We start from the raw sequence: 19,065 nt of genomic DNA, 5'->3' as shown, positions 1-19,065 counted from the left end.
TTCCTACTGCTGGGCAGGAATGAAAGACCATGGTACTTGCAGCTGCTACGAGCCTGAGTAACACCACAGTAATTCAAAAGTCAGTGCGGGGAACCACCGGTTCAAAACAAAACCTAACAAAAGACCTAAACCTAACTGACATCACAACTACGCTATTAAATTTACCTAGCAAAGGTATGTCCAAAAGGAGCTGAAAAAAGTCACATCCTTAATTAATAAAGCTACTTCAACAGCAACCTGGAGTATATAGAGCTGTGCTGGCACACAAGCACTTCTGTGAGCAGAGTTTATGCTGCTCATGAACATGGTTGACCCCCACCCCCCAAAAAAACAACCTACCATCCAACAGTTTCAAAGGGCATTACTGTAATAGCTGGAGCTACAGAGGCTGAGAGACCCACCCAGAAGAACACTGCAACAGTGGAAAACCTCTCACAAAGACTGCACACTACTATGAACGCTAGTTAAAGCAACCTTTCTTTGTTAAAGAAAAACCCCTTCAAATCACTCTGTCTCCAAACTAACCTGGAGTTTCATTATCTAGGCAAATTACCATAATGCTGCTGAAGTCAGTGATAACTTGCACAAGAGCAGATCTGGTTAATGTATTACAGCATAATTCTTCGACTCAGATTATTCTACCTGCAATTATTCTTTGCTGTTCTTCTTCAAAAGCTCAGGAAATTTTATGTTCAGTATAGTATAGATAACAAGATGTGTGTATCACTAGGCCCTTTTTTGTTTGCAAAAGAAAAAAAATGGTCACATAACAATATTTTCCAGTATTATTTCCTGATTTACATGGCATTGCTTATAAATTAAAAATCAAAGTTTAAGCGGCCTCTGATCTTCTTTCCTGAGGGATGTGAATAACTCAAAAATAATATAAGGTGGTTCTATTCCTTCTTTAATTATGTATTTGAAGCTGTTCCAGTTTCTCTAGTTAACAATAAATTATCCTTTCTCCAAAGTTCTTAACAATTTAATATAAAACATACATTTGAATAGTCCCAGTATTATGATTCCAAACAATAAAATTCAGGAGCCATAACATAAGGAAAGCATGGGTCTTGAAAATTCCAGTCGCAGTCCAAAACTTCATATCATTATCTACACAGGGTAATTTTAATCCTGCAATCAGACCTGAATAATTTTATTCCATCAAGCTCTACACAACTACGATTGGGCATAATGACTCACTCTCCTAGTTACAGGACTAGAGCTCACTTCATTTAAGATGAAATTGCTATTTGTTACGAAATCCACAGACAAGAGAACCACATCGTAAAAATTATCAAAAGAATATTTTGTGCATTGAAAAAAATGCACAGTGATTTGTGTTAAGGGTCGAGGGCTGAGGCAAATAACCCCTCGAATTTCCTTAACGATTCTCCTCTGTCTTACTAAAGACAGAAGGAGTTTAGGGGAGAAAAGAAGAAATTCACATCTTCTTTGAGGCATATTTATGTGAATCAAAAATATTTCTATGATTAATTATTAGCTATGTATATGAAAGTATTTCCACACTATCTGACCAATGGTGGGGGAAAAAACCAACAGCTCAATTACAGGAGCATGATTCTTCTCATCTGTTTTTCTCCTAGTTTCCGTTTTCAATAGAAGCCAGACTTTAAGTCAAAGTAGGAGGCCAGGCTCCAGCATAAGAAAACATGGCACATGGTGAAATACATGTTACAGAATTAAATGAAGACAGTAAGAGTCAGCTCTAGACTAATAATGCACAAAAAATTGTGCAAGAAATTTTCTCATTGAAACACTTGGTTCAGACACAACATTTCACTTGTTAGATCCAGTTTCCAGTGCAGGATTTAGCAGTCCCTAACACATCTCTGCTCTGCCCAGGTGCTCTGCTCTGGCTCTGCTCTTAGCGTATATAAGCTCAAGCATCATGTATTTCCTCGATCAATCACTCAGTACAGAAGCTCGCATGTTAACAGCTTTAAGTTCTCAATGTCCTCAAGGAGCAGCCAGGTTACAGTCTCCGTTTAGGCTGGCTTCTTATTTCAATAAATTAACATAACTTCCTGGCTCCTGAGTTAATGCGCTTTGACCACCGCACTGCAGTAGTCTAAGGGCATATCTAGCAGCATGCAGGGGTCTCTGTGCCATCTGTACCGTAAAGTAAAAATATGTTTAGTTATATCCATTTGGGAGTAAGATCCCACAGATACTTCCCATTTCATCAGCATCTTTCCTTCCTAGTAAAGGTAACAAGTCCTCATTCTTCATCAAGGGTTCTATTTTCTTAAGGCAGTGAGACATTTCAAAAAGCAGCAGGTCTAGGAACTTTCAGAACAAAAGGCACAGAGCTGCCCTATGATTTCCTTTCAGTTTTGAGGGGTAGAGGTGCAGTGAACCCCAAGAAGAGAAAGGTTTCAGTCACTCTGTGCAATATCCTAGAGAAGAGAGTGGGAGCAGCTTAAACGTTTTAGCAATTACTGGCACTCTCATCTGTGCTTTCTCCTTACGTGTCCTGCTTCAAGAAGGGATTTGTTAAGCCTTTGCCTAAGGCTTTCCTAACACTTAAGTGCTGGATTTTCTGCAGAGAATCACCTTGTGCTGGATAGCTTTTATTAAGGTACTTGCTCAATGTAAGTTTCTTTCAACTTCCAGGTAAAACAAATGGCAAAGTTAATACCACAAGGTAAGTGCATACAAACACCAAGATCTCACTGAAATACAGAGAGGTTTTGAATGATGCTGTCTTCATCTAAGTTCTATTAAGTCTTTGCTACATTTAGGTTTTGTTACAGTAGAGACAAGAAGCAAGTCACAGTTCACAAACTAATCCTTACAGAAAAAAGAATGAATGTGGTCAGTTCTCAGGCTTTCTTTAAGGGTTCTTTAACATTTAGGGTTCTTCTATTAAAAAAACCCACACTCGTGGCTGGACAAAGCCCAAAAGGCTTCTGCATGAACTGAATAGAAAAGACATCTTCTGTTGCAGATCTGGCATCACTACCTAAGTGTGAGAGATGAAATGAGACGACAATACCTTTGTCTCCACTTTGTAGAGATCTGAGTTCAGTGGCTCTGGCTTCACTTGAGGGCCCAACGGCCACATTCATGAGCTTCTCTCCTTCACAAGAGTACGTACTGTTTACGTGTACTAGAAGCAGCAAATAAGTCACCGCCGTATACCTGCCTGCAGGTGCCCCAGTTCCAATACTGGAATCCAGTACAAAACCAAAACCTTAGTGAATTCAAACTGAAATCAAGTGTCTTGAACAACCCAGGAAGTTGAATGGGAAGAAGTTTAGTACTGTACCTGAGAGGATCTGGTGAACCCCAAAACAGAAAAACATTTTGATTCTGTTTTGTATTTCATGTGCTCTTCATCTTCCTTGGAAAAAGGGACTATATCACTCCCATAGCGAAACCCTGAAGAACAAGAGAAGAGCATCTGGTAAGCATATGGGCCTACAATTCTAACACTGAAATCAGCTCTCTGAATATTTTAACAATGCATATGCGCCCCACAGCCACACTCCACAAACACTCACCAAATCACTTTCTCTATTAACAAAAGAAACCACACACCCCATAGACACATTTTGTACTTCACGAACAGCAGTTACACTCCTTGTACATTGTTTTACGCAACACGGCTGCCCTCATAGAGAGCAGGGAAGAAAACAGGGGAACTGGACATCTTGCCCAAAGTTAAGCTCTCAGAACAGATTTAAGCAAATCAAAACAGACTTCAGCAAATAGACTGGAACGCTTCCTGCACTCGTAATACAAAAAACCCAAATCATGGATTGGAGATGACATCAGAAGGGATTCAGAGAACAGAATCTGTTACCAGTGGAAGTGAGATACTATGCAATGGAAAACCAAAACACCCTTGAATGCAGAAATGATCTTTCTAAATATTTCTGTGTTTTACTTCCCGTGCCTTACACTACACTAGGCTATCACCACAAAACAGAAAGCTGTTCGTTTCTCAGAGGTTATCATCTGTTCCAACTGCTTACTCCTCCACCTCGAGGCTCCAATATTCTCCCTGTAAAATCATCACTGTATTACACGGTCACAGACTAAGGACAGTATCTTCAGGTGTGAAGAAAGCAGAAGGAACAGAGGTAAGTGCCTTCATGAAAAACCTATATGCAGATACATTTTCTTGACACCGAAAAGCAAACGCTGAAGCAGAATGAAAGAAATTTCAGTAGGTGTTTCAAAAGCAAAATATTGTCTAATTAGGGCAAAAGTCCTTGAGGCATCAGCAGCTCTTTAATTGTAAGAAATGTCACACCACGGACAGAGAAATTTTTGGTCTCTTTTGTTCACACTAAACTGTTCATCACTTTTTAGTAGCATCCTGCAACCACTCACCAACTTAGGCAGTGAGGACATCAGCAGAGAATGGTCACAAATGCTTCTAATATACTCACTATCACAAGTGTAATTTTTTTTTTTATTTTAATAGAAATTTTGAAGTTATGAAACATACACAGACTAATAGCTTTTAACCATCATTTCTGCTTAAAGAAACAGAAGAAAATCAAACTGTCTTTGGGACATTTTTATCTGCTACTGCTACAGAACACCTATGATTGCTACAACTGAAAGAGGTTAAATAAAAAAATACCATATTTATCTTAATTTTTCAATTTATTTTATTAATTTGGCAACACTTTCCATACTGTTATCTGAATAGTTCTGCCAGTTATAGTTAATACACTTGCCCTACTTGTGTGGGATTGAAACAACAAAGGAAAATAAAAATTAGTAACAAAATATCTCTATATAATCACAAAAAATTAAATATATTTGCTTAATTCCATTTTTAAAAAGTACAGTGTTTCATGATGTTTCTGGGGCCTTTAGTCTTCTAAAGAATTTAATCCACTCAGAAAGACACTGAAGGTTATAAAAGAAGTATTCTGCATATCACTACTTCAGATTGAATCTGTGACAGAATTTAAACAGAAAAGCTAACATATTCTTGAACACTAAACCTTCCTTTAATGGTTTCGTTTTCCCAGTTGCAGAACATCTAGAGCAGTTGCTCATCTAGAAAAAAGCAGTGTTATGGAAGTATTCATGTTATCAGTACAACTGAAGATTTGAAAACGGAATAGAGGTAGCAGCACTACTCCCAGAACTGAGCTATGGTCCTTGACAGAATACAGTTGAGGAAGCCGTAGTGCTTCCCAGGTTCCACTTGCTGGTATTATTATTATCCCTATTTACTGGCAAAAGTAAGAATTTTTAAAATACGTGAGGACAAAGAGTCTCATGTAACAGTCTCTACGTTCCACCAGCTTACAGAGGTTACATTCAAAGATCACAGCTGGGCTGTTAGTATAAAACTAACAGGCTCTTAGGTGATTTATGAGTACAAGCCATTATCTTCAGTTTGTCTTCAGGGTGCACATAAAGAAGTCATACCTTGAATAGTATCATCTTTCTGAACCTCTGTCTCATCATCATCATTCAAGCAGTAAACAGTTTCTTTTCGCACATCATCTTTTCTGTGGGTTTTAGCGTCTACAACTGTCCACATTTTCTTCACCTTCTCTTCTGTGACCTTTATATCAGAATTCAAGAAAGGAATGTTTAACATTTCGGTGAGATCCACAGTGCTTACTGGAACATGCAAAAAATCCTTTCTGCATTATTTTGCCAATAAGGGACTAATAATGACAGCCCCAAATACACACCTCTTACTGCTACCACAGTGCTTTCAGCACACTGTTTCATCTGTACAAGACATAACACCTGAGTTATTCCATATGGTCTCCATACTTGTCTTGGTTATTCATTAAAATCATGGGCTAAGTTATTTGTGAAAATCTTGCAGTCACAGGATAGCATGTAACTTGCTTGCTATGTATTTTACTTCCCCCACCTACATAAATGCTTTTGACAAAGCATTAAGATGTATGTTAAAGAAACAAGAAGACTCGGTGCTCATTCAGCTTGTTGGTCCAACTTTTGCATGGCATAGTACACTACAGGATAAAAATACCCTGCATCTCTCCAACTTCCTTAAAAGGCATAAAAAGATCCCAGTTGTATTATGAGACTTGGGGGGGAAAGAAGGAACAAATATCCACAATGGGTGAACGTTTCCCTACTACAGGCAAAGAAAAATGTTCTCTTTTCTCTCTACTTAAGTGAAATTGATGGTATACTTGGTGAATGAGAATAAAAAGTACCAGGAGGAAACAGAAAAGACAGAATAGATTACATCAGTAGATACCACAGCTCTATTTCTAGCTCTGATCCAAGCGCTCTGTGACCTCAGGCTAGTCACTCAGTTTCTGCTGCTTACTCTCCCAAGCTTAACTTATTTAGTGTGTAAACACCTTTGGGAGGGGACTCTTATTGCATATTTGTACAGGTCTGGCACAATATCCTAATAAAAGAAAATATTAATAAATATAAATAGAAAGCTGTCAGCAAACATCTCTTTCAAGGCTAGTATGCTTGTCTCTCAGAAATCAGATATATTTCAACTTCACAATACATCTTCCTGAAACCTTTCATACTGGCCAGACTCTTAGTCTTGAGTTCAAATAACAAACCAATTCATTTCCATCTCACCAGGTCCATCAATGCTGTTACACTATATAGTTTTCTATTAATTATTAAATAACTGGAAGTTTGCACATTTTGTGTGTTTAAACACACTTACTTCTTCCTAACACTGTGTGGAGCAACCATATAAACTGGAAGGGAAACAGACTGTGCACAAGCTCTCTCAAACAGTATAAAGCAAACATGCTGAAAAAATATACCCTTTTCCCAAGTCTAAAATAACAATAGATGCGATTCAAAACAATATCTGGTAAAACATTTACACCCACTGCTCTACATACACATGTGCATAATTCCTCTTCTGCCTAAGGCTTAAGAAATATCTATGAAGCCTCACTGAGCTGCAGACCTATCACTGATGCCGAATGGAAAGCTTCACACAACCACAGCGTTCTTAATCTGGTTTGTCAACTTCAATACCATTAAGTGTCACAGCAGAGATAGCAATTACTTCTGTTTCAGCAGATCGTGAATTTTAGTCCTTTGACATATGTGTACAATATGGTGAAGTTAGAGTTGCTGTGGGAACCACAGTTTTAGATGTACTGGCTTCTATGCACGGAAAATCTCTACCATAATTATTCTAGATGTTGTTTTATCTTTTATTTTCTTAGCTTTAAAGAAAAAACATGCAGCTGCACCTAAGCTGCTGCCAAAGTACACTAAAACATATGATTTTATGAACTTACTGATTTGTAGGCTACAATCCTTATAGACAAATTAGAACCAATGGTGAGCTGGCAGGGCCAAGCCATAGGTCTTCTTTCTATTTTCTTAAACATTGAAAGACGCTCCAGGCTCTCTCTAAATGAAGGAATCAAGAAAACAGAAGTGAACTCTGGTGAACTGTAATAAAATATTACAGACAATACACTCTCTTCAAGCAGAAGCAGGAGCCCAGTTGTTTCAGATTAGACTGCATAAAGCATTAGAAAATAAACTGTATGAATAATCTTGTTATTAACAAAAAAAAAGAGGTGGTACAGTAGATGATTATTCCCATCCTCAGTCTTTATGATGGTGTGACGTTAAGGCTTAAAGACAGCATGTTAGGTCCTGTAATGAAAATACACGATTGCTTATTAGGCATTTTACATTTATCTGTGCTCACCCAATTAAGGCATGTAGTTAGCCGAACAACCTAAATTAGAAAAGGCTCTCTAAGTGGTAAAATGTTTTCTGCAGCGGAGGTGAAGAAATCAAGAATCTAGTTTCAGTTAACAGGATTTTGTTTGTGTGGTAATTAACTTTTGACACTTTTTTTTAATACGGTACTAATGAACTTATTTCAGGGCATTCTGTTAGAGTGAAACAAGTTAACTTGAATATTTATAGCCTACAAAGCATATATAAGAGTTCATAAAACTAAAAAAAAAAAAAACCCTGTAATGATCTTATATGAAAAATTCTTAACTTAATTGCACAACTTTAAGCAAATGGAGTCCAAAAATTTAAAAGCTTACAGTAAAAGTAATTTATAATATATTATAGTGAAATCAAACAGGCCTGCACCCCAGAGCAGCCTTCAGCTAACACAACCTGCATTGGCTGTTTTGCTGTAAAATTCCAAAGCAGAGACAGCACTCAGAAAATTTTTTTTTACTGCATGATGAAGCAAAGATAAAACACTGTTGACCTCACCTTTTTCATACGATGGTAAAAACCAAAACCTATCTATCTCTTGATTAAAGCACTTGTCTGGAAGAAATTAAGACCAGCTCCTAAAAACATTAGTACAGAATTCAACTTCGTATTCTACTTGCCAAGCTTCTTAGGAGGAGCAGGTTTTTGGTTTTGGTTTTGTTTTGTTTTTTTAATTCTAACAGAAGCACAATGAAAGGAGAAAATGCACTGGGATTTTTATAATGAGATAAACATTGTATTGCCTTTTTAAATTTTTTTTTCCCATTGGGAATGGAAGGGAGGAAAAAAATTTTTTTTCCGGCAACAGAGTTAGAAAGAACCTGTTATTACATCATTAAAAGTACTGCAGCATATACAATCAAGGATGAATGTGAAAAATCACATATCTAAGTGTCAAATGGCTAAGAATGTCATTTAAGGTCAATTTATTAACTCTATCCTTTAATTTCTTACATTTATAGAAGAAAAATGTTCCCTGTTATCAAAGACAACTCAGCCAATAAAACCCTAGTAAATGCACATTTCAACTTCTATTTTAAAAACACGTCTCTTCTCCTCTGCTCTCCAATACCTTCCTCCAAAATCCAGAGGCAGCAGAATTACCTTCAAACCGATACTCAGAATGTCAAACCCTAAAAATATACTACAAAATTTTCTCAGTTTCCTGGCACAACTAATTTATTTTCACAAGAGTTGAAATATTTTTACCACCAAGAATAATAAATATAGGAAAACAATGAGTGTATGTGAGTTGGTAAAATATCATGACAAATTTGCAAAGCTGACTTCTTAGAGCTTGATAAGAAACTTAACTGCATCCAAAACCTCACATATTCTTGAACAACTTAAACAACTAAAGCTTTAATCTATTAGCCAAATGTCTATTTATCCAAAGGTTTTAGATTTCCCCTGACAGCATGGCACAAAGACAGCTTATAGAGTAGCAAGAGCCTGTGATTAAAAAAAAACTATATAAAGGGAGCAAGCCACATAGTAGCTTCATGTGTATGGATTATCCTAAAGGATAAATGGGCCCAGAAAGATCCTGCTTTTCTGTGCAGTCCTCTGATGCTATACAAAGCCTGCTTTTTTTCTAGACTCAGACTGCTCTGTCGACTGGTATGGAATACATACAGAATGACAGATACTTCTTCCCTAATCCACACTGAAGCTCAAGAAACAGTTTAACCGGCTGCTGAGGTGCAAAGCATATCAGCTGGGCAGGGTGAGGGAAGGAAACCCCATAAATAAAATGATGAATAACAGCATTTAAACTGACAGGTACCATCCTCATCTAAAAACTACACTTGATGATTACAGTTATGGTCTACTAAGCCTCTTGAAAAATGCGTTGTCTAAAATATCACACTTCATAATTGTAGAATTGAACTACTAAGACAATAACATCAGACTTTCATAAGGTGCAGAAGCATTTTGCTGGTTTTCCAACTGAGACAACACCTATTTGGAAGTCTTGGATATTTCATGAGCTACAGTTTTTCAGACACATGTATTTTTATTCTTTATTGGAAAAGCATGAAGTGAAAAATGATCTTTCAGTACTTGCATTAGGAATGCTGCTGAAAAAGTATATTATTTGGCACAACGTCACAGCAGTCAGTGATTAAGAGCAGGATTCAAACAACAACATTAGTCAAAACATTTGTGGGAGTTTAATAAACTAGGGAGTCCATGACCAAGGATCAAAGGCTACCATTAAATGCAAATGACCTACCTGCACCGTGTCACAAATTCCAACCTTTTCTGTAACATGCTTTTGAAATCTCATTTAGAGAAACATTCCCTCCAAAATCCACCAACACTAAAGATGGAAGAAAACTGATGTTTTTCTTTATAGATAGATACAGAGAATTCATTTTCCGCTAAATTCCATGAGCTTTTCTACCTATTCTACAGCCACTGAAGAAGTTGCTTGAAAGGGACTGAGCCTACAAGAAGTTGTAAAACTCCCTGACTTCAGTGAAACTGGAGGTCAAGTGACTGATTACTTAATTCATTTCATCTTTTGGGGAAGAAACCAGAAAGTAAATTTACAGTATGCTTAAGAGGATTAGCCAAGTTTACCTGAAAGTATAAATTTCTTCCAGCCCTCCTTCTTCATCCAAATTATGCATCAGTTTTCTCACCACATCAATGCCTTCCTTCTGTTGTGCAGTTAAGCCCTTTTTTGCAAAAGAGTTTCTGGGCATATGAGAATGTGCGCTGGCACTTTTATCTCCATCTCCATCATCAACATCCATTGGAAATGGCAGACTAAGAGAACATATGCAGAAGTAGTTAGTTTTACTTTCCTCTTAATTAAAATAACCAACTAAAAACCAAAAATTGAATCAGGATCAACAGTTTTTATGTAGCTGCAGTCAGATATATAGAGAGACGCATGGCTTGCAAAACAGACGAATAGTATTTCAGGTCTACCTGGTATAGGTAACAGCTTGACCAGAGCACTGCATCAGTTCTGGCCGTCATACATCAATAAACCTGTCCATATACGGGAAGGGATCGGGGAGTAAAGATAACGTTGATTAAAACTCAAGAGCTATGGAAAAAGATTGAACAAAATAAAGCCTGTAGAGAAGGGAGTCAGAGGACAAGACAGTATTAAATATAAAAGGCTGCTGCAGAGAGGAAGGGAGTAATGGGTTCTTCGTATTCAGCCTGCACTCAAATCACATCATGGAGTCAGGTCAGATATTCGAAAACCTGATAAAGACATTTCAAACCATAATCTCCAAAACCAACTGTCTGAGGAGAAAGAATAGTCTCCATCACTGGAAGTTTTTATATAACGATTAAACAAACACTGCTCAGCAATGACACACGCACAAATGACCCAGTCTGAAGTAGAGGATTGCTCTACATGACTTGTTGAAGGCCACTGCAGGCCTGTGATTTTGTATTGGTTCCAAATGCCAGCAAATGGGACCTTCCCTGTAGTGGAGCTATCAGGTATTTCTGGAATAAATGTTACTCTTTGAGATTTTAATAGCTTACAACACTCGGTGAATTTCTGACTGAAGATGACACATTTTCCTGCAGTTCAAGAATCAGATTAAAAAATTTAGCCAGGGGTTATAGATAAAATGTTTTCACTGCTCTTCAAAACATAACAGAGTTAACTAACTATAACCACAGAAAAGAGAAAGACATATAAGATCCTCTACTATGAGCCCCTGACAATGACTGCAGATTTTTCAAATCTTTCATCTGCTCTAATTTTGAATGAACCACATGATACCTTTTAGCACATTTCCACAAAGTAAAAGAATTTTAGCATTGTATTATGTTTTCAAGAAAGCAGCCTACAGATCTCTACCTTACTTGCACCTCATTAGCCTTCACTAAACTGATCTCTGGGGCAACATATAATAAGCAGAGTTAACAATATGCACAACAATGTCACATACAGAATCAAAGATCAATCTTCAGCAAAGCGTTTGGTACCTTTTCAGGAAGCAGCATCCACTGACAAATAGAGAAACCATATTTTAAAGTTATTACGAGAACAAAGAGCTGCAAGCCTCTGATACATAAAAGTTAGATTACTTTCACTATATGGTGCTCAGAGACTCCTGTGATGAGAATAGTATAATGCCCAAAGCTATGCAGTGCTCAGCAGGTGCCTGGCACCGGATAACAGGGAGGAAAACCAACTATATGCCACAAGTTACAACCTAATCAATAAACAGGGTGTAAGAGATGGAAGCATGGGCTAGAACAAAAGGACAAGGTTTAGCAAGAAATTATTTTTAAAGCAGCACCTGAGTATTTTACATCTGTACATGAACTTCTCAAAGCATCACTTGCTTGTGTGGCTGGAAGACAGGGTGTATGTAAACCTGCAGCTAACGCAGTAACAGCAACATTTCTCTAGTGCTTCTATTAGCCATGGGGCTTTTCCTGGGACACATTACAAAGAAAATGTAAAGATATTTTAGAAATCTTACAGAATAAAACTGCAGCGTTAACTTGTCGTGGCAGCAGTTGTGCTAGTCTGCACAGCAAATTACAGGCGTGGAGACAAGGTAGCAGGGGCTAAATACCAGGTCTCTGAAAGATGTACTCAGGCTGGCTACACGTACTCAGGTTCATGGTGGTGTGTCTCCACTGCCTCTAGCGACAATAGCTCAGATAAGTTAGAATGGACGTGTCAAGGCATGTTGTAAGCATACTTTCTTTTGCTGTGTAGAGAGAACCTGAGATTTTTACAATCAGCCACAGGCAACAAAGAATTTTTTGTGGAGAATCAGCCATGATTTTCAGTCACGCTTTCCCACCTAACCCTTCTGCTATCTTGCAGGTGGGTCCGCAAGTGGCTTTAATGAAATTATCAAGTTCACAACATTGCTCCTTACTGGATGCTGGATCTAGATGAAAGTAAATATTAAAATGGTTGGACGCAAAACTGTGGCTTGAACTTCCTCCTGGGGAATTATTTGTTATAAACGGTGAACATTAGCATTCACACAGAGTTTTGCTTTTAAATGAACTCCTACTAGCAAGCCTATAGCTTTCTATGTTACCATCACGTGCAACAAGTAATATGATGTCAGCACCACCACTAATTCTTCATATCAACGCCTATACCAAAAGAGCCAATGGATTCCTGTCACAATACTTAAGATATTGCTTCCATTTTCTATTTCCATTTTCCAAGCCCATTCCTGTCAACATAACCCTTCTCTTCAAACTTGCTTTTCTACTGACACCAGAATCAGGTTATAAACATCTGCAACATTATTTCTTCCCTGTAACTCCCTTACCTAAAACGATCTGGGCTGTTGCTGTGACAAAAACGCTATTCTAAGGCTATTTCTGGCTCACTGTTTCCTATTTGTCATCTGCTTCTACAGATCTTTTGTCTCCCATTTTATGCTTTAAGCTTAACTGGACAAGAAGCCTTCCTCTTAACATGTATTTGCACATCACCTAATCAAGGGGACTTGAAATTCACGGCATGTGTAATTGATAGAAGTACTTATAGCAATAATATTACATATTGGCACACCCCTATAGAAACAACACACCAACAGATCACCAGCTCCCTCAAGATGGTTATTGAGAAAGAATAATAATTTCCCTTTAAAAAAAAGGCATAGTGTTTAACGGCCAATGCCATACTTACAAAAACTGAAGTGAAATTCCTGTTTTCTTCAAGTTATCAACGATAATTGCGAGCTGATCCTCACTGACAGGACTACTAAGGTCTGTAAATAGTTCAATGTGTCTCTTCTCATATTTCTTTCCTCTTAAAATACAAAAAGAACATTTACATATATTGGAAATATTACCAATAAGGCCTTTTTCTAATTCTTTACTTGCAAAATCGAAGCTTTACCAAAGTAATATGTAATTGTAAAGAAAAAACAAAGCAAACAAATCTACTTGGTTGAAGTTGTTCTATCATTGGTCGTACTATTTAAGGCAAGCTTTTATCTTTACGTGATTCCCCCTACTCCTGCTCCCTGGAACTGAGGACTGTAGCTGTATGACTGTATAAGTCACTAACTACATCAAACTGAATGGAATTCTACCAATTTTCACCAATGTGGATAAAATGCTAATAAAATACGTCAGGCTGCTCATTGACTACACTGGATATTTCCTTTGCAACTGTAAGTCTGTTCCTGTGCAAAAGGAAAATGCATTTTATTGTTGCTGGTGGGTGTCCCATTTTAATATGCTAATTCAGTAGATTCATTTGATAAGAAGGATTTTTAAGTCTATTTAATACACTGAGAAGTAGTAACAATAAACATCAGAAAGTTCTGCCAGATACAGAACAAAATTCAGTTAAACCAATACAGTTTTTACCTGCATATTCAAGCATAAGGATGATTTTCTTTAATTTTTACCCAATAGTATTTCCTCAACTGAAAGTCAGTTTCATATCAAAGAGTTTGGTGTGTACAAGCAGCTTACCCACAAGATAACAAACGCAGTTGCTTGTAGATATTCAAGGTTACACCGCCATAAACACATTAGCTTTAATTCACAACTCAGTTTATTTTCATTCATAAAAATACAAATTGCAACACAAAGTCTAGTCTTTTGCATTCACAACTGGATCACATAATCTTTTTAACAACAGGTTCAGTTTCTGTTTTGAGAGGAAGTAATGTTATCTTCCCTTCCCTGGACCAGCAGGTCACTGAGTGTTATAGTCACATTTTCAGTCCAAGAACATTCATTGACGACTTTGTAACACTTGTGCCAGCATTTTCTTTTGGCTTAAACAGTGTTTTTCCCTGCTGCACATTCATCCCCCTCAGCCTGCGTATTTACAAACAGCCACTGAACCTCCAACAGCCTTTGATTTGCTAGGCTGAACTAACTACTCTTCCTGGTTTTGTGTTCCTTTTTTCTTCATAAGCTATGCCATCACCCTTCTCAATTTGGGAGCCCTTTCCATGCGTTTTAACATCTATATTAATTTTTTGAAAACCAATTGCAAGATGTGCAACACTAGGTAAAGTCTTTGTGCCTTGTATAATGGCATCAGTGTTCTCATGAATCAACTGCATAGCTCCCAGCTGCAACAGAAAGCTCTTAGCTTGTCTGCAGAAGCTACAGATCTCCTGGGGGTTCTTCAGGGACAGACTCCTGAAGTGTGTTGTTTGCTTTTAATATTTGGGTTTTTTTTTAAAAAAAGCATTTTCCATATTTACACAATACTGGAAATGTAATACTGACAAATACTCAGAGCAGTTCCAAAATGCAGGGTCAGAATTCTGTAAAAGGCTTTGGGTTACATACTCACATTGTTTCCTTCTGAAGTAAGTCCATACACACAATAATTGCATCCAGAACTAAGCAAGTTTAAGAAAAATCCCATTAAGAATACGAATCATGTCACAGAAGTGTTTTTCCTATGCAACAATCTTCTGTTTTCACCCCCTCCCAAAAACTGACAAACATGCATTTTAGTTATTACTAAACAAACAATTTTTTGAGACAAGTACTCTTCAACTACCTACTGTGCAATATAACCTTGATCTTGTCTCTCCCCCATTTATCTGATGGAACAGTAAAAAGACTGCTTCAGGGACCAATCTTTTAACCCTCAATGCAGAGGCTCAAGTCCAATGGAAAAGCAATCTAACCCTTATGATGTTACTCTGAATTCATAAACAAAATTCATTTGTACTTTCAATACATGATAACATTTTCTCATCCGAGTTTTCCTTCAAAACATTTGCATCTGGCAATCTCTTGTAGATAGTTTTCTCCTCATCACAGTTTTCACTGGGAACACCTCTCTGTCACTGCATACAAACCTGCCCACCCAGTGAAGAAGGAACATGGCTGCTTCTGCTAAGGTACAGCACACTGGCTGCACACTCCTCTGGAACAGCACCGACAGTCTGAACAGAGCTCACAACAACCATTCTATGACCGAAAGAGGGCAGACAACACAGGAGTTGGACAGTATGTAAATGAAACACACCAAGGGACACTATACGGAATACCTTCTTTTAACACTCTTCACCTTATGCAGCTAACAACAGAATACATTCAAACACGAACAACATTAAAACCAGCAAGCGGCATTTGGCACCGTCAGAAATACTTTATATTGAAAGCAATCTGATAAACCCCTATTCTACTTTGTCTGGCTTCTGGTGCTTCCGCTGACAGATTTTATATATAATATTTTTATTTGATGAAAAAACATAAACCAAGTTCTGCAACACTGTTTTTAAAAACACATGCCTTATTTGAGGCCTAAAATTGCATTACTGGTATCTTTCTTCTCTTTAATTAACCGAAGACTTCATAAAAGCAATGATTCCCTAAGGCCAGGACTCCATCTGCTAGCCTAAAGAATGTCAAAAAGCAGCTAATCTGCTTTTGAACAAACTTACAACCACAAATTAGCTGAACTCTGACAGCAGTTAAAACTGTGGAAGCAAATCTTAGCCCATTTCACAACACTAACTTCCTGTCTCCTAGGTACCTGAATCAGTTCAAGAAGTGCTCTACGACAAAAGGATACAGTCCGCTTGCTCAGAGCCTGGTTTAATCACATCTTGAATGTCTTCCAGCAGATCAAAATCTGGCAGCATTAGTGACCTGTGTACAGTAATGTTTTGGTATTGATCCCCACTGGCAAGGTCATTCCTAGTACCATCAGTGCCAAACAAGACAACAGCAACCTCATCTTTACTCTCAGCAAAAACCTGAAAACAGAGAAAATGCAAAACAGGTATGAAAGCGCAGCTAGATTCATACACAACTACGCCCAGCAAACTCCAGCAAGCTGAATTTTGGAACTATGTCAAGTACAAGTGAATTTACTGTTTCTTACATTTTCAGTATTATCCTACCCATACGTGATCCTACAGAGAGTTTACTTATTTAGATGTAATTAACTGATTCACATAAGGATATCTGGGATAAAACAAGTTAAATTGGCTCAGTACTTCAGACAAGTCTTCAGTGGGGTAAACCTTAAGAACGTTGAAACATTTTATAGAAAAGAAAAGTACTTGTTTTCCCCTAAAAGTTTCTACTGCCCTGAAGAAAACCAATCTAACCACCACATCTCATCCACAATAGCACAGCTGAAACAGAGCACTGCATAAAAACATACTAATTCTTACTCCTTCTCATGTACTTCAATCATTAGTGAACGAGGAAAATATTTCACAGATGTTAATGCTTCCTCTTCCTTTTTAACAGTTTATCACATGTAAAGTCACACATACCTGTCGCTGCACAAACTTTGTCATAATCTTCTTGGCCTGCTCAAGTGCAGACTCCTCACCAGGGGCAGAAGTGCTCATTGTATAGCCTACATCCAGGCACAGCACTATGGCCACCTAGAAAGGAAAGACAACGCTGAATAAGAATGTAAAAGGGCCAATACAAGCATAATTACTTAAAGGCTACACACAAAACCTAAAAATCAAACTACATCACACTCCCGGCTTCTGGCTAATATGAGGCAATGGTGGAGGACAGAACCAGTAGAACTGCACTGAAGTGAGAATCATTTAAGCCTGCATGGTGTTTCAGGCATCTCAGTGAAAAATAAAAAGAAAATCCTGTATTACACAATAACCTGTCAAGAGGGGCAATTTCCCTGTGAATATAGCAGGGATCTAAGGGCTCTTCTATACTAGGAAATAAAAGATATTTTGGTTGACAGCTACAAGTACAACACAATACAGCATATCTGCACAACATAAGGTGGAGATACAAGCTTGTTTCCTGAACTCTACAGCTACATCCACTCCTTGCAGTAGCTCGTAATAGCTGTAGAGACCACTTTTGGTTTAACCCAAGGACAGTAAGAACGACAGCTCTCCTATAGCTTCCAGGGAGAGCCAGAACATTTATGCCACTGGAGATATCTGCAGCACACAGATACGCTCTTAACACCTTACAAGGATGAATTCTGATTTCAATTTAGGGGTTTAAATTCCACAAGCTAGCATACGTGTTTGCATTTCTGATCATGGCTTTAACTGATCCATACAGAGCACCGCCCAAGTATTCCCCTTAATTGATTTCTCAACTAATATACAAATAAAATAAAATTGCTTCTTGTAATTTCTCTTGTTCAACTCTTGCTGAGTTCTTCCACAGTCCCTACTTACCTAATTCCAATTACCTGAGTAATTTTATCATCCAGCTGAATGAGGTTACAAGAGGAATTCAGCAAATTATGACCTTCATCTCCAAGGACACTGATAAAAGGCCACCTCAAATTTATTGTCACTGATTAAACGAAGGTTCTTTAAGTATGCATCAGAACCTTGCCTGGTTGTCTGCCAGCAGCTTAAATTACACTGCCTGAAAAAAACTCTTGTTTGCCAGAACACAGTAAAGTTAGACGTTACCTAGGTTGGAGCCTGTCATCCTGTTTTAAAACACAAAATATATCCAATTATCTCAGAAGTGAAGCTGTCAAAAGGACACGGGCAATGAACTGGAAGACTGTCAAGTGACAGGAGATGCAAACAAGACGCACAGAAAGATGAAGAGAAAGGAAAGGTGCTGGTCTCAGCTCTTTTGTGTATGGCCCTGCAGGTTATACACAGTCTCAGCACTCTCTACTCTTCACTCAGCCTTCACTGGTGGCTTGCCTGGGAGCCAGGAGTTAATGCCTCTGAGTCGGATAGGTCTGCAGAGGCAGTAACCGAGGCTGCATCGGGTTCTCACAAGAGCCTTGTTACTGCTCACCTGCCAGCCTGAGGAATTACTCCACCAGCACCAGCAACCTCAGACCCTCAGTTTGTTGCTGTCCTGCCTCAAGACACACAATGGTTGGCAGCTGAATTAATCCTGTTGTCCAAAACAGGTAAAACACTCTTCACAGCTGGCAAGACGACAGCAAACAAACCAAACAAGTGCAGGAGCGAAGAGCTGCTGTTTTGCTTAAGAAAAAATGATCAAGTGTCAAGTACTAACATGCTCTTCTGGAAGGCAGCAAACGCCAACCCCGGGGCCTATTCAGGTATACGAAATCCTCCTTCAGGAAGAGGGTAGGCCTCTCTCCTGGTGATCCTCCTCTACACGTCTCGCCATCTGTTACTAACCTCTGCGCATCACCTCTGAGCATCCAGTACTGCCCTGTTCAGGTGCAGTACCCTAAGCAATATTTTCAAGACGCTCAGCATGCGCGACCGTAGGACAACGCTGTCGCACCTCAGGTGGCATCAATCCGCTTTTCTCAAGAACTGATAAGGATGAAAATGGAACGAGCCTGCTTTATCTCTAAACTCTCAGTGCTGAAGCCAGTTATAATAAAGCTAAGAGAGACACGGCTACAGCAGCACTGCAGCACAGGCAAAACCTGTGTTTCACAGATACCAAACCAGCCTG

General features: G+C 38.3%; 1 protein-coding gene across 1 annotated transcript in view; it reads right to left on the bottom strand.

The window, feature by feature from the left end:
• Window positions 1-17,048, bottom strand: part of XRCC5 (X-ray repair complementing defective repair in Chinese hamster cells 5 (double-strand-break rejoining)) — a gene marked incomplete at its 3' end in the record, with an annotated part of 46,903 nt that extends 29,855 nt beyond the window's left edge. The window contains exons 1-8 of the mRNA XM_010144097.1: window positions 16,944-17,048; window positions 16,232-16,415; window positions 14,996-15,044; window positions 13,361-13,483; window positions 10,300-10,488; window positions 7,260-7,374; window positions 5,419-5,557; window positions 3,290-3,402 (exon numbers count right to left, since the gene is read on the bottom strand). Of these exons, the coding sequence (XP_010142399.1) occupies window positions 3,290-3,402; window positions 5,419-5,557; window positions 7,260-7,374; window positions 10,300-10,488; window positions 13,361-13,483; window positions 14,996-15,044; window positions 16,232-16,415; window positions 16,944-17,021 (990 nt within the window). The remainder of the gene's footprint in view (window positions 1-3,289; window positions 3,403-5,418; window positions 5,558-7,259; window positions 7,375-10,299; window positions 10,489-13,360; window positions 13,484-14,995; window positions 15,045-16,231; window positions 16,416-16,943) is intronic.
• Window positions 17,049-19,065: the final 2,017 nt, after the last annotated feature.

The sequence above is a fragment of the Buceros rhinoceros genome, unplaced genomic scaffold, assembly GCF_000710305.1.
Source record: "Buceros rhinoceros silvestris isolate BGI_N320 unplaced genomic scaffold, ASM71030v1 scaffold15009, whole genome shotgun sequence".
Classification (NCBI taxonomy): Eukaryota; Metazoa; Chordata; class Aves; order Bucerotiformes; family Bucerotidae; genus Buceros; species Buceros rhinoceros.
Note: the sequence above shows the minus strand (reverse complement) of the source record. Positions and strands in the feature narration are given on the sequence as shown.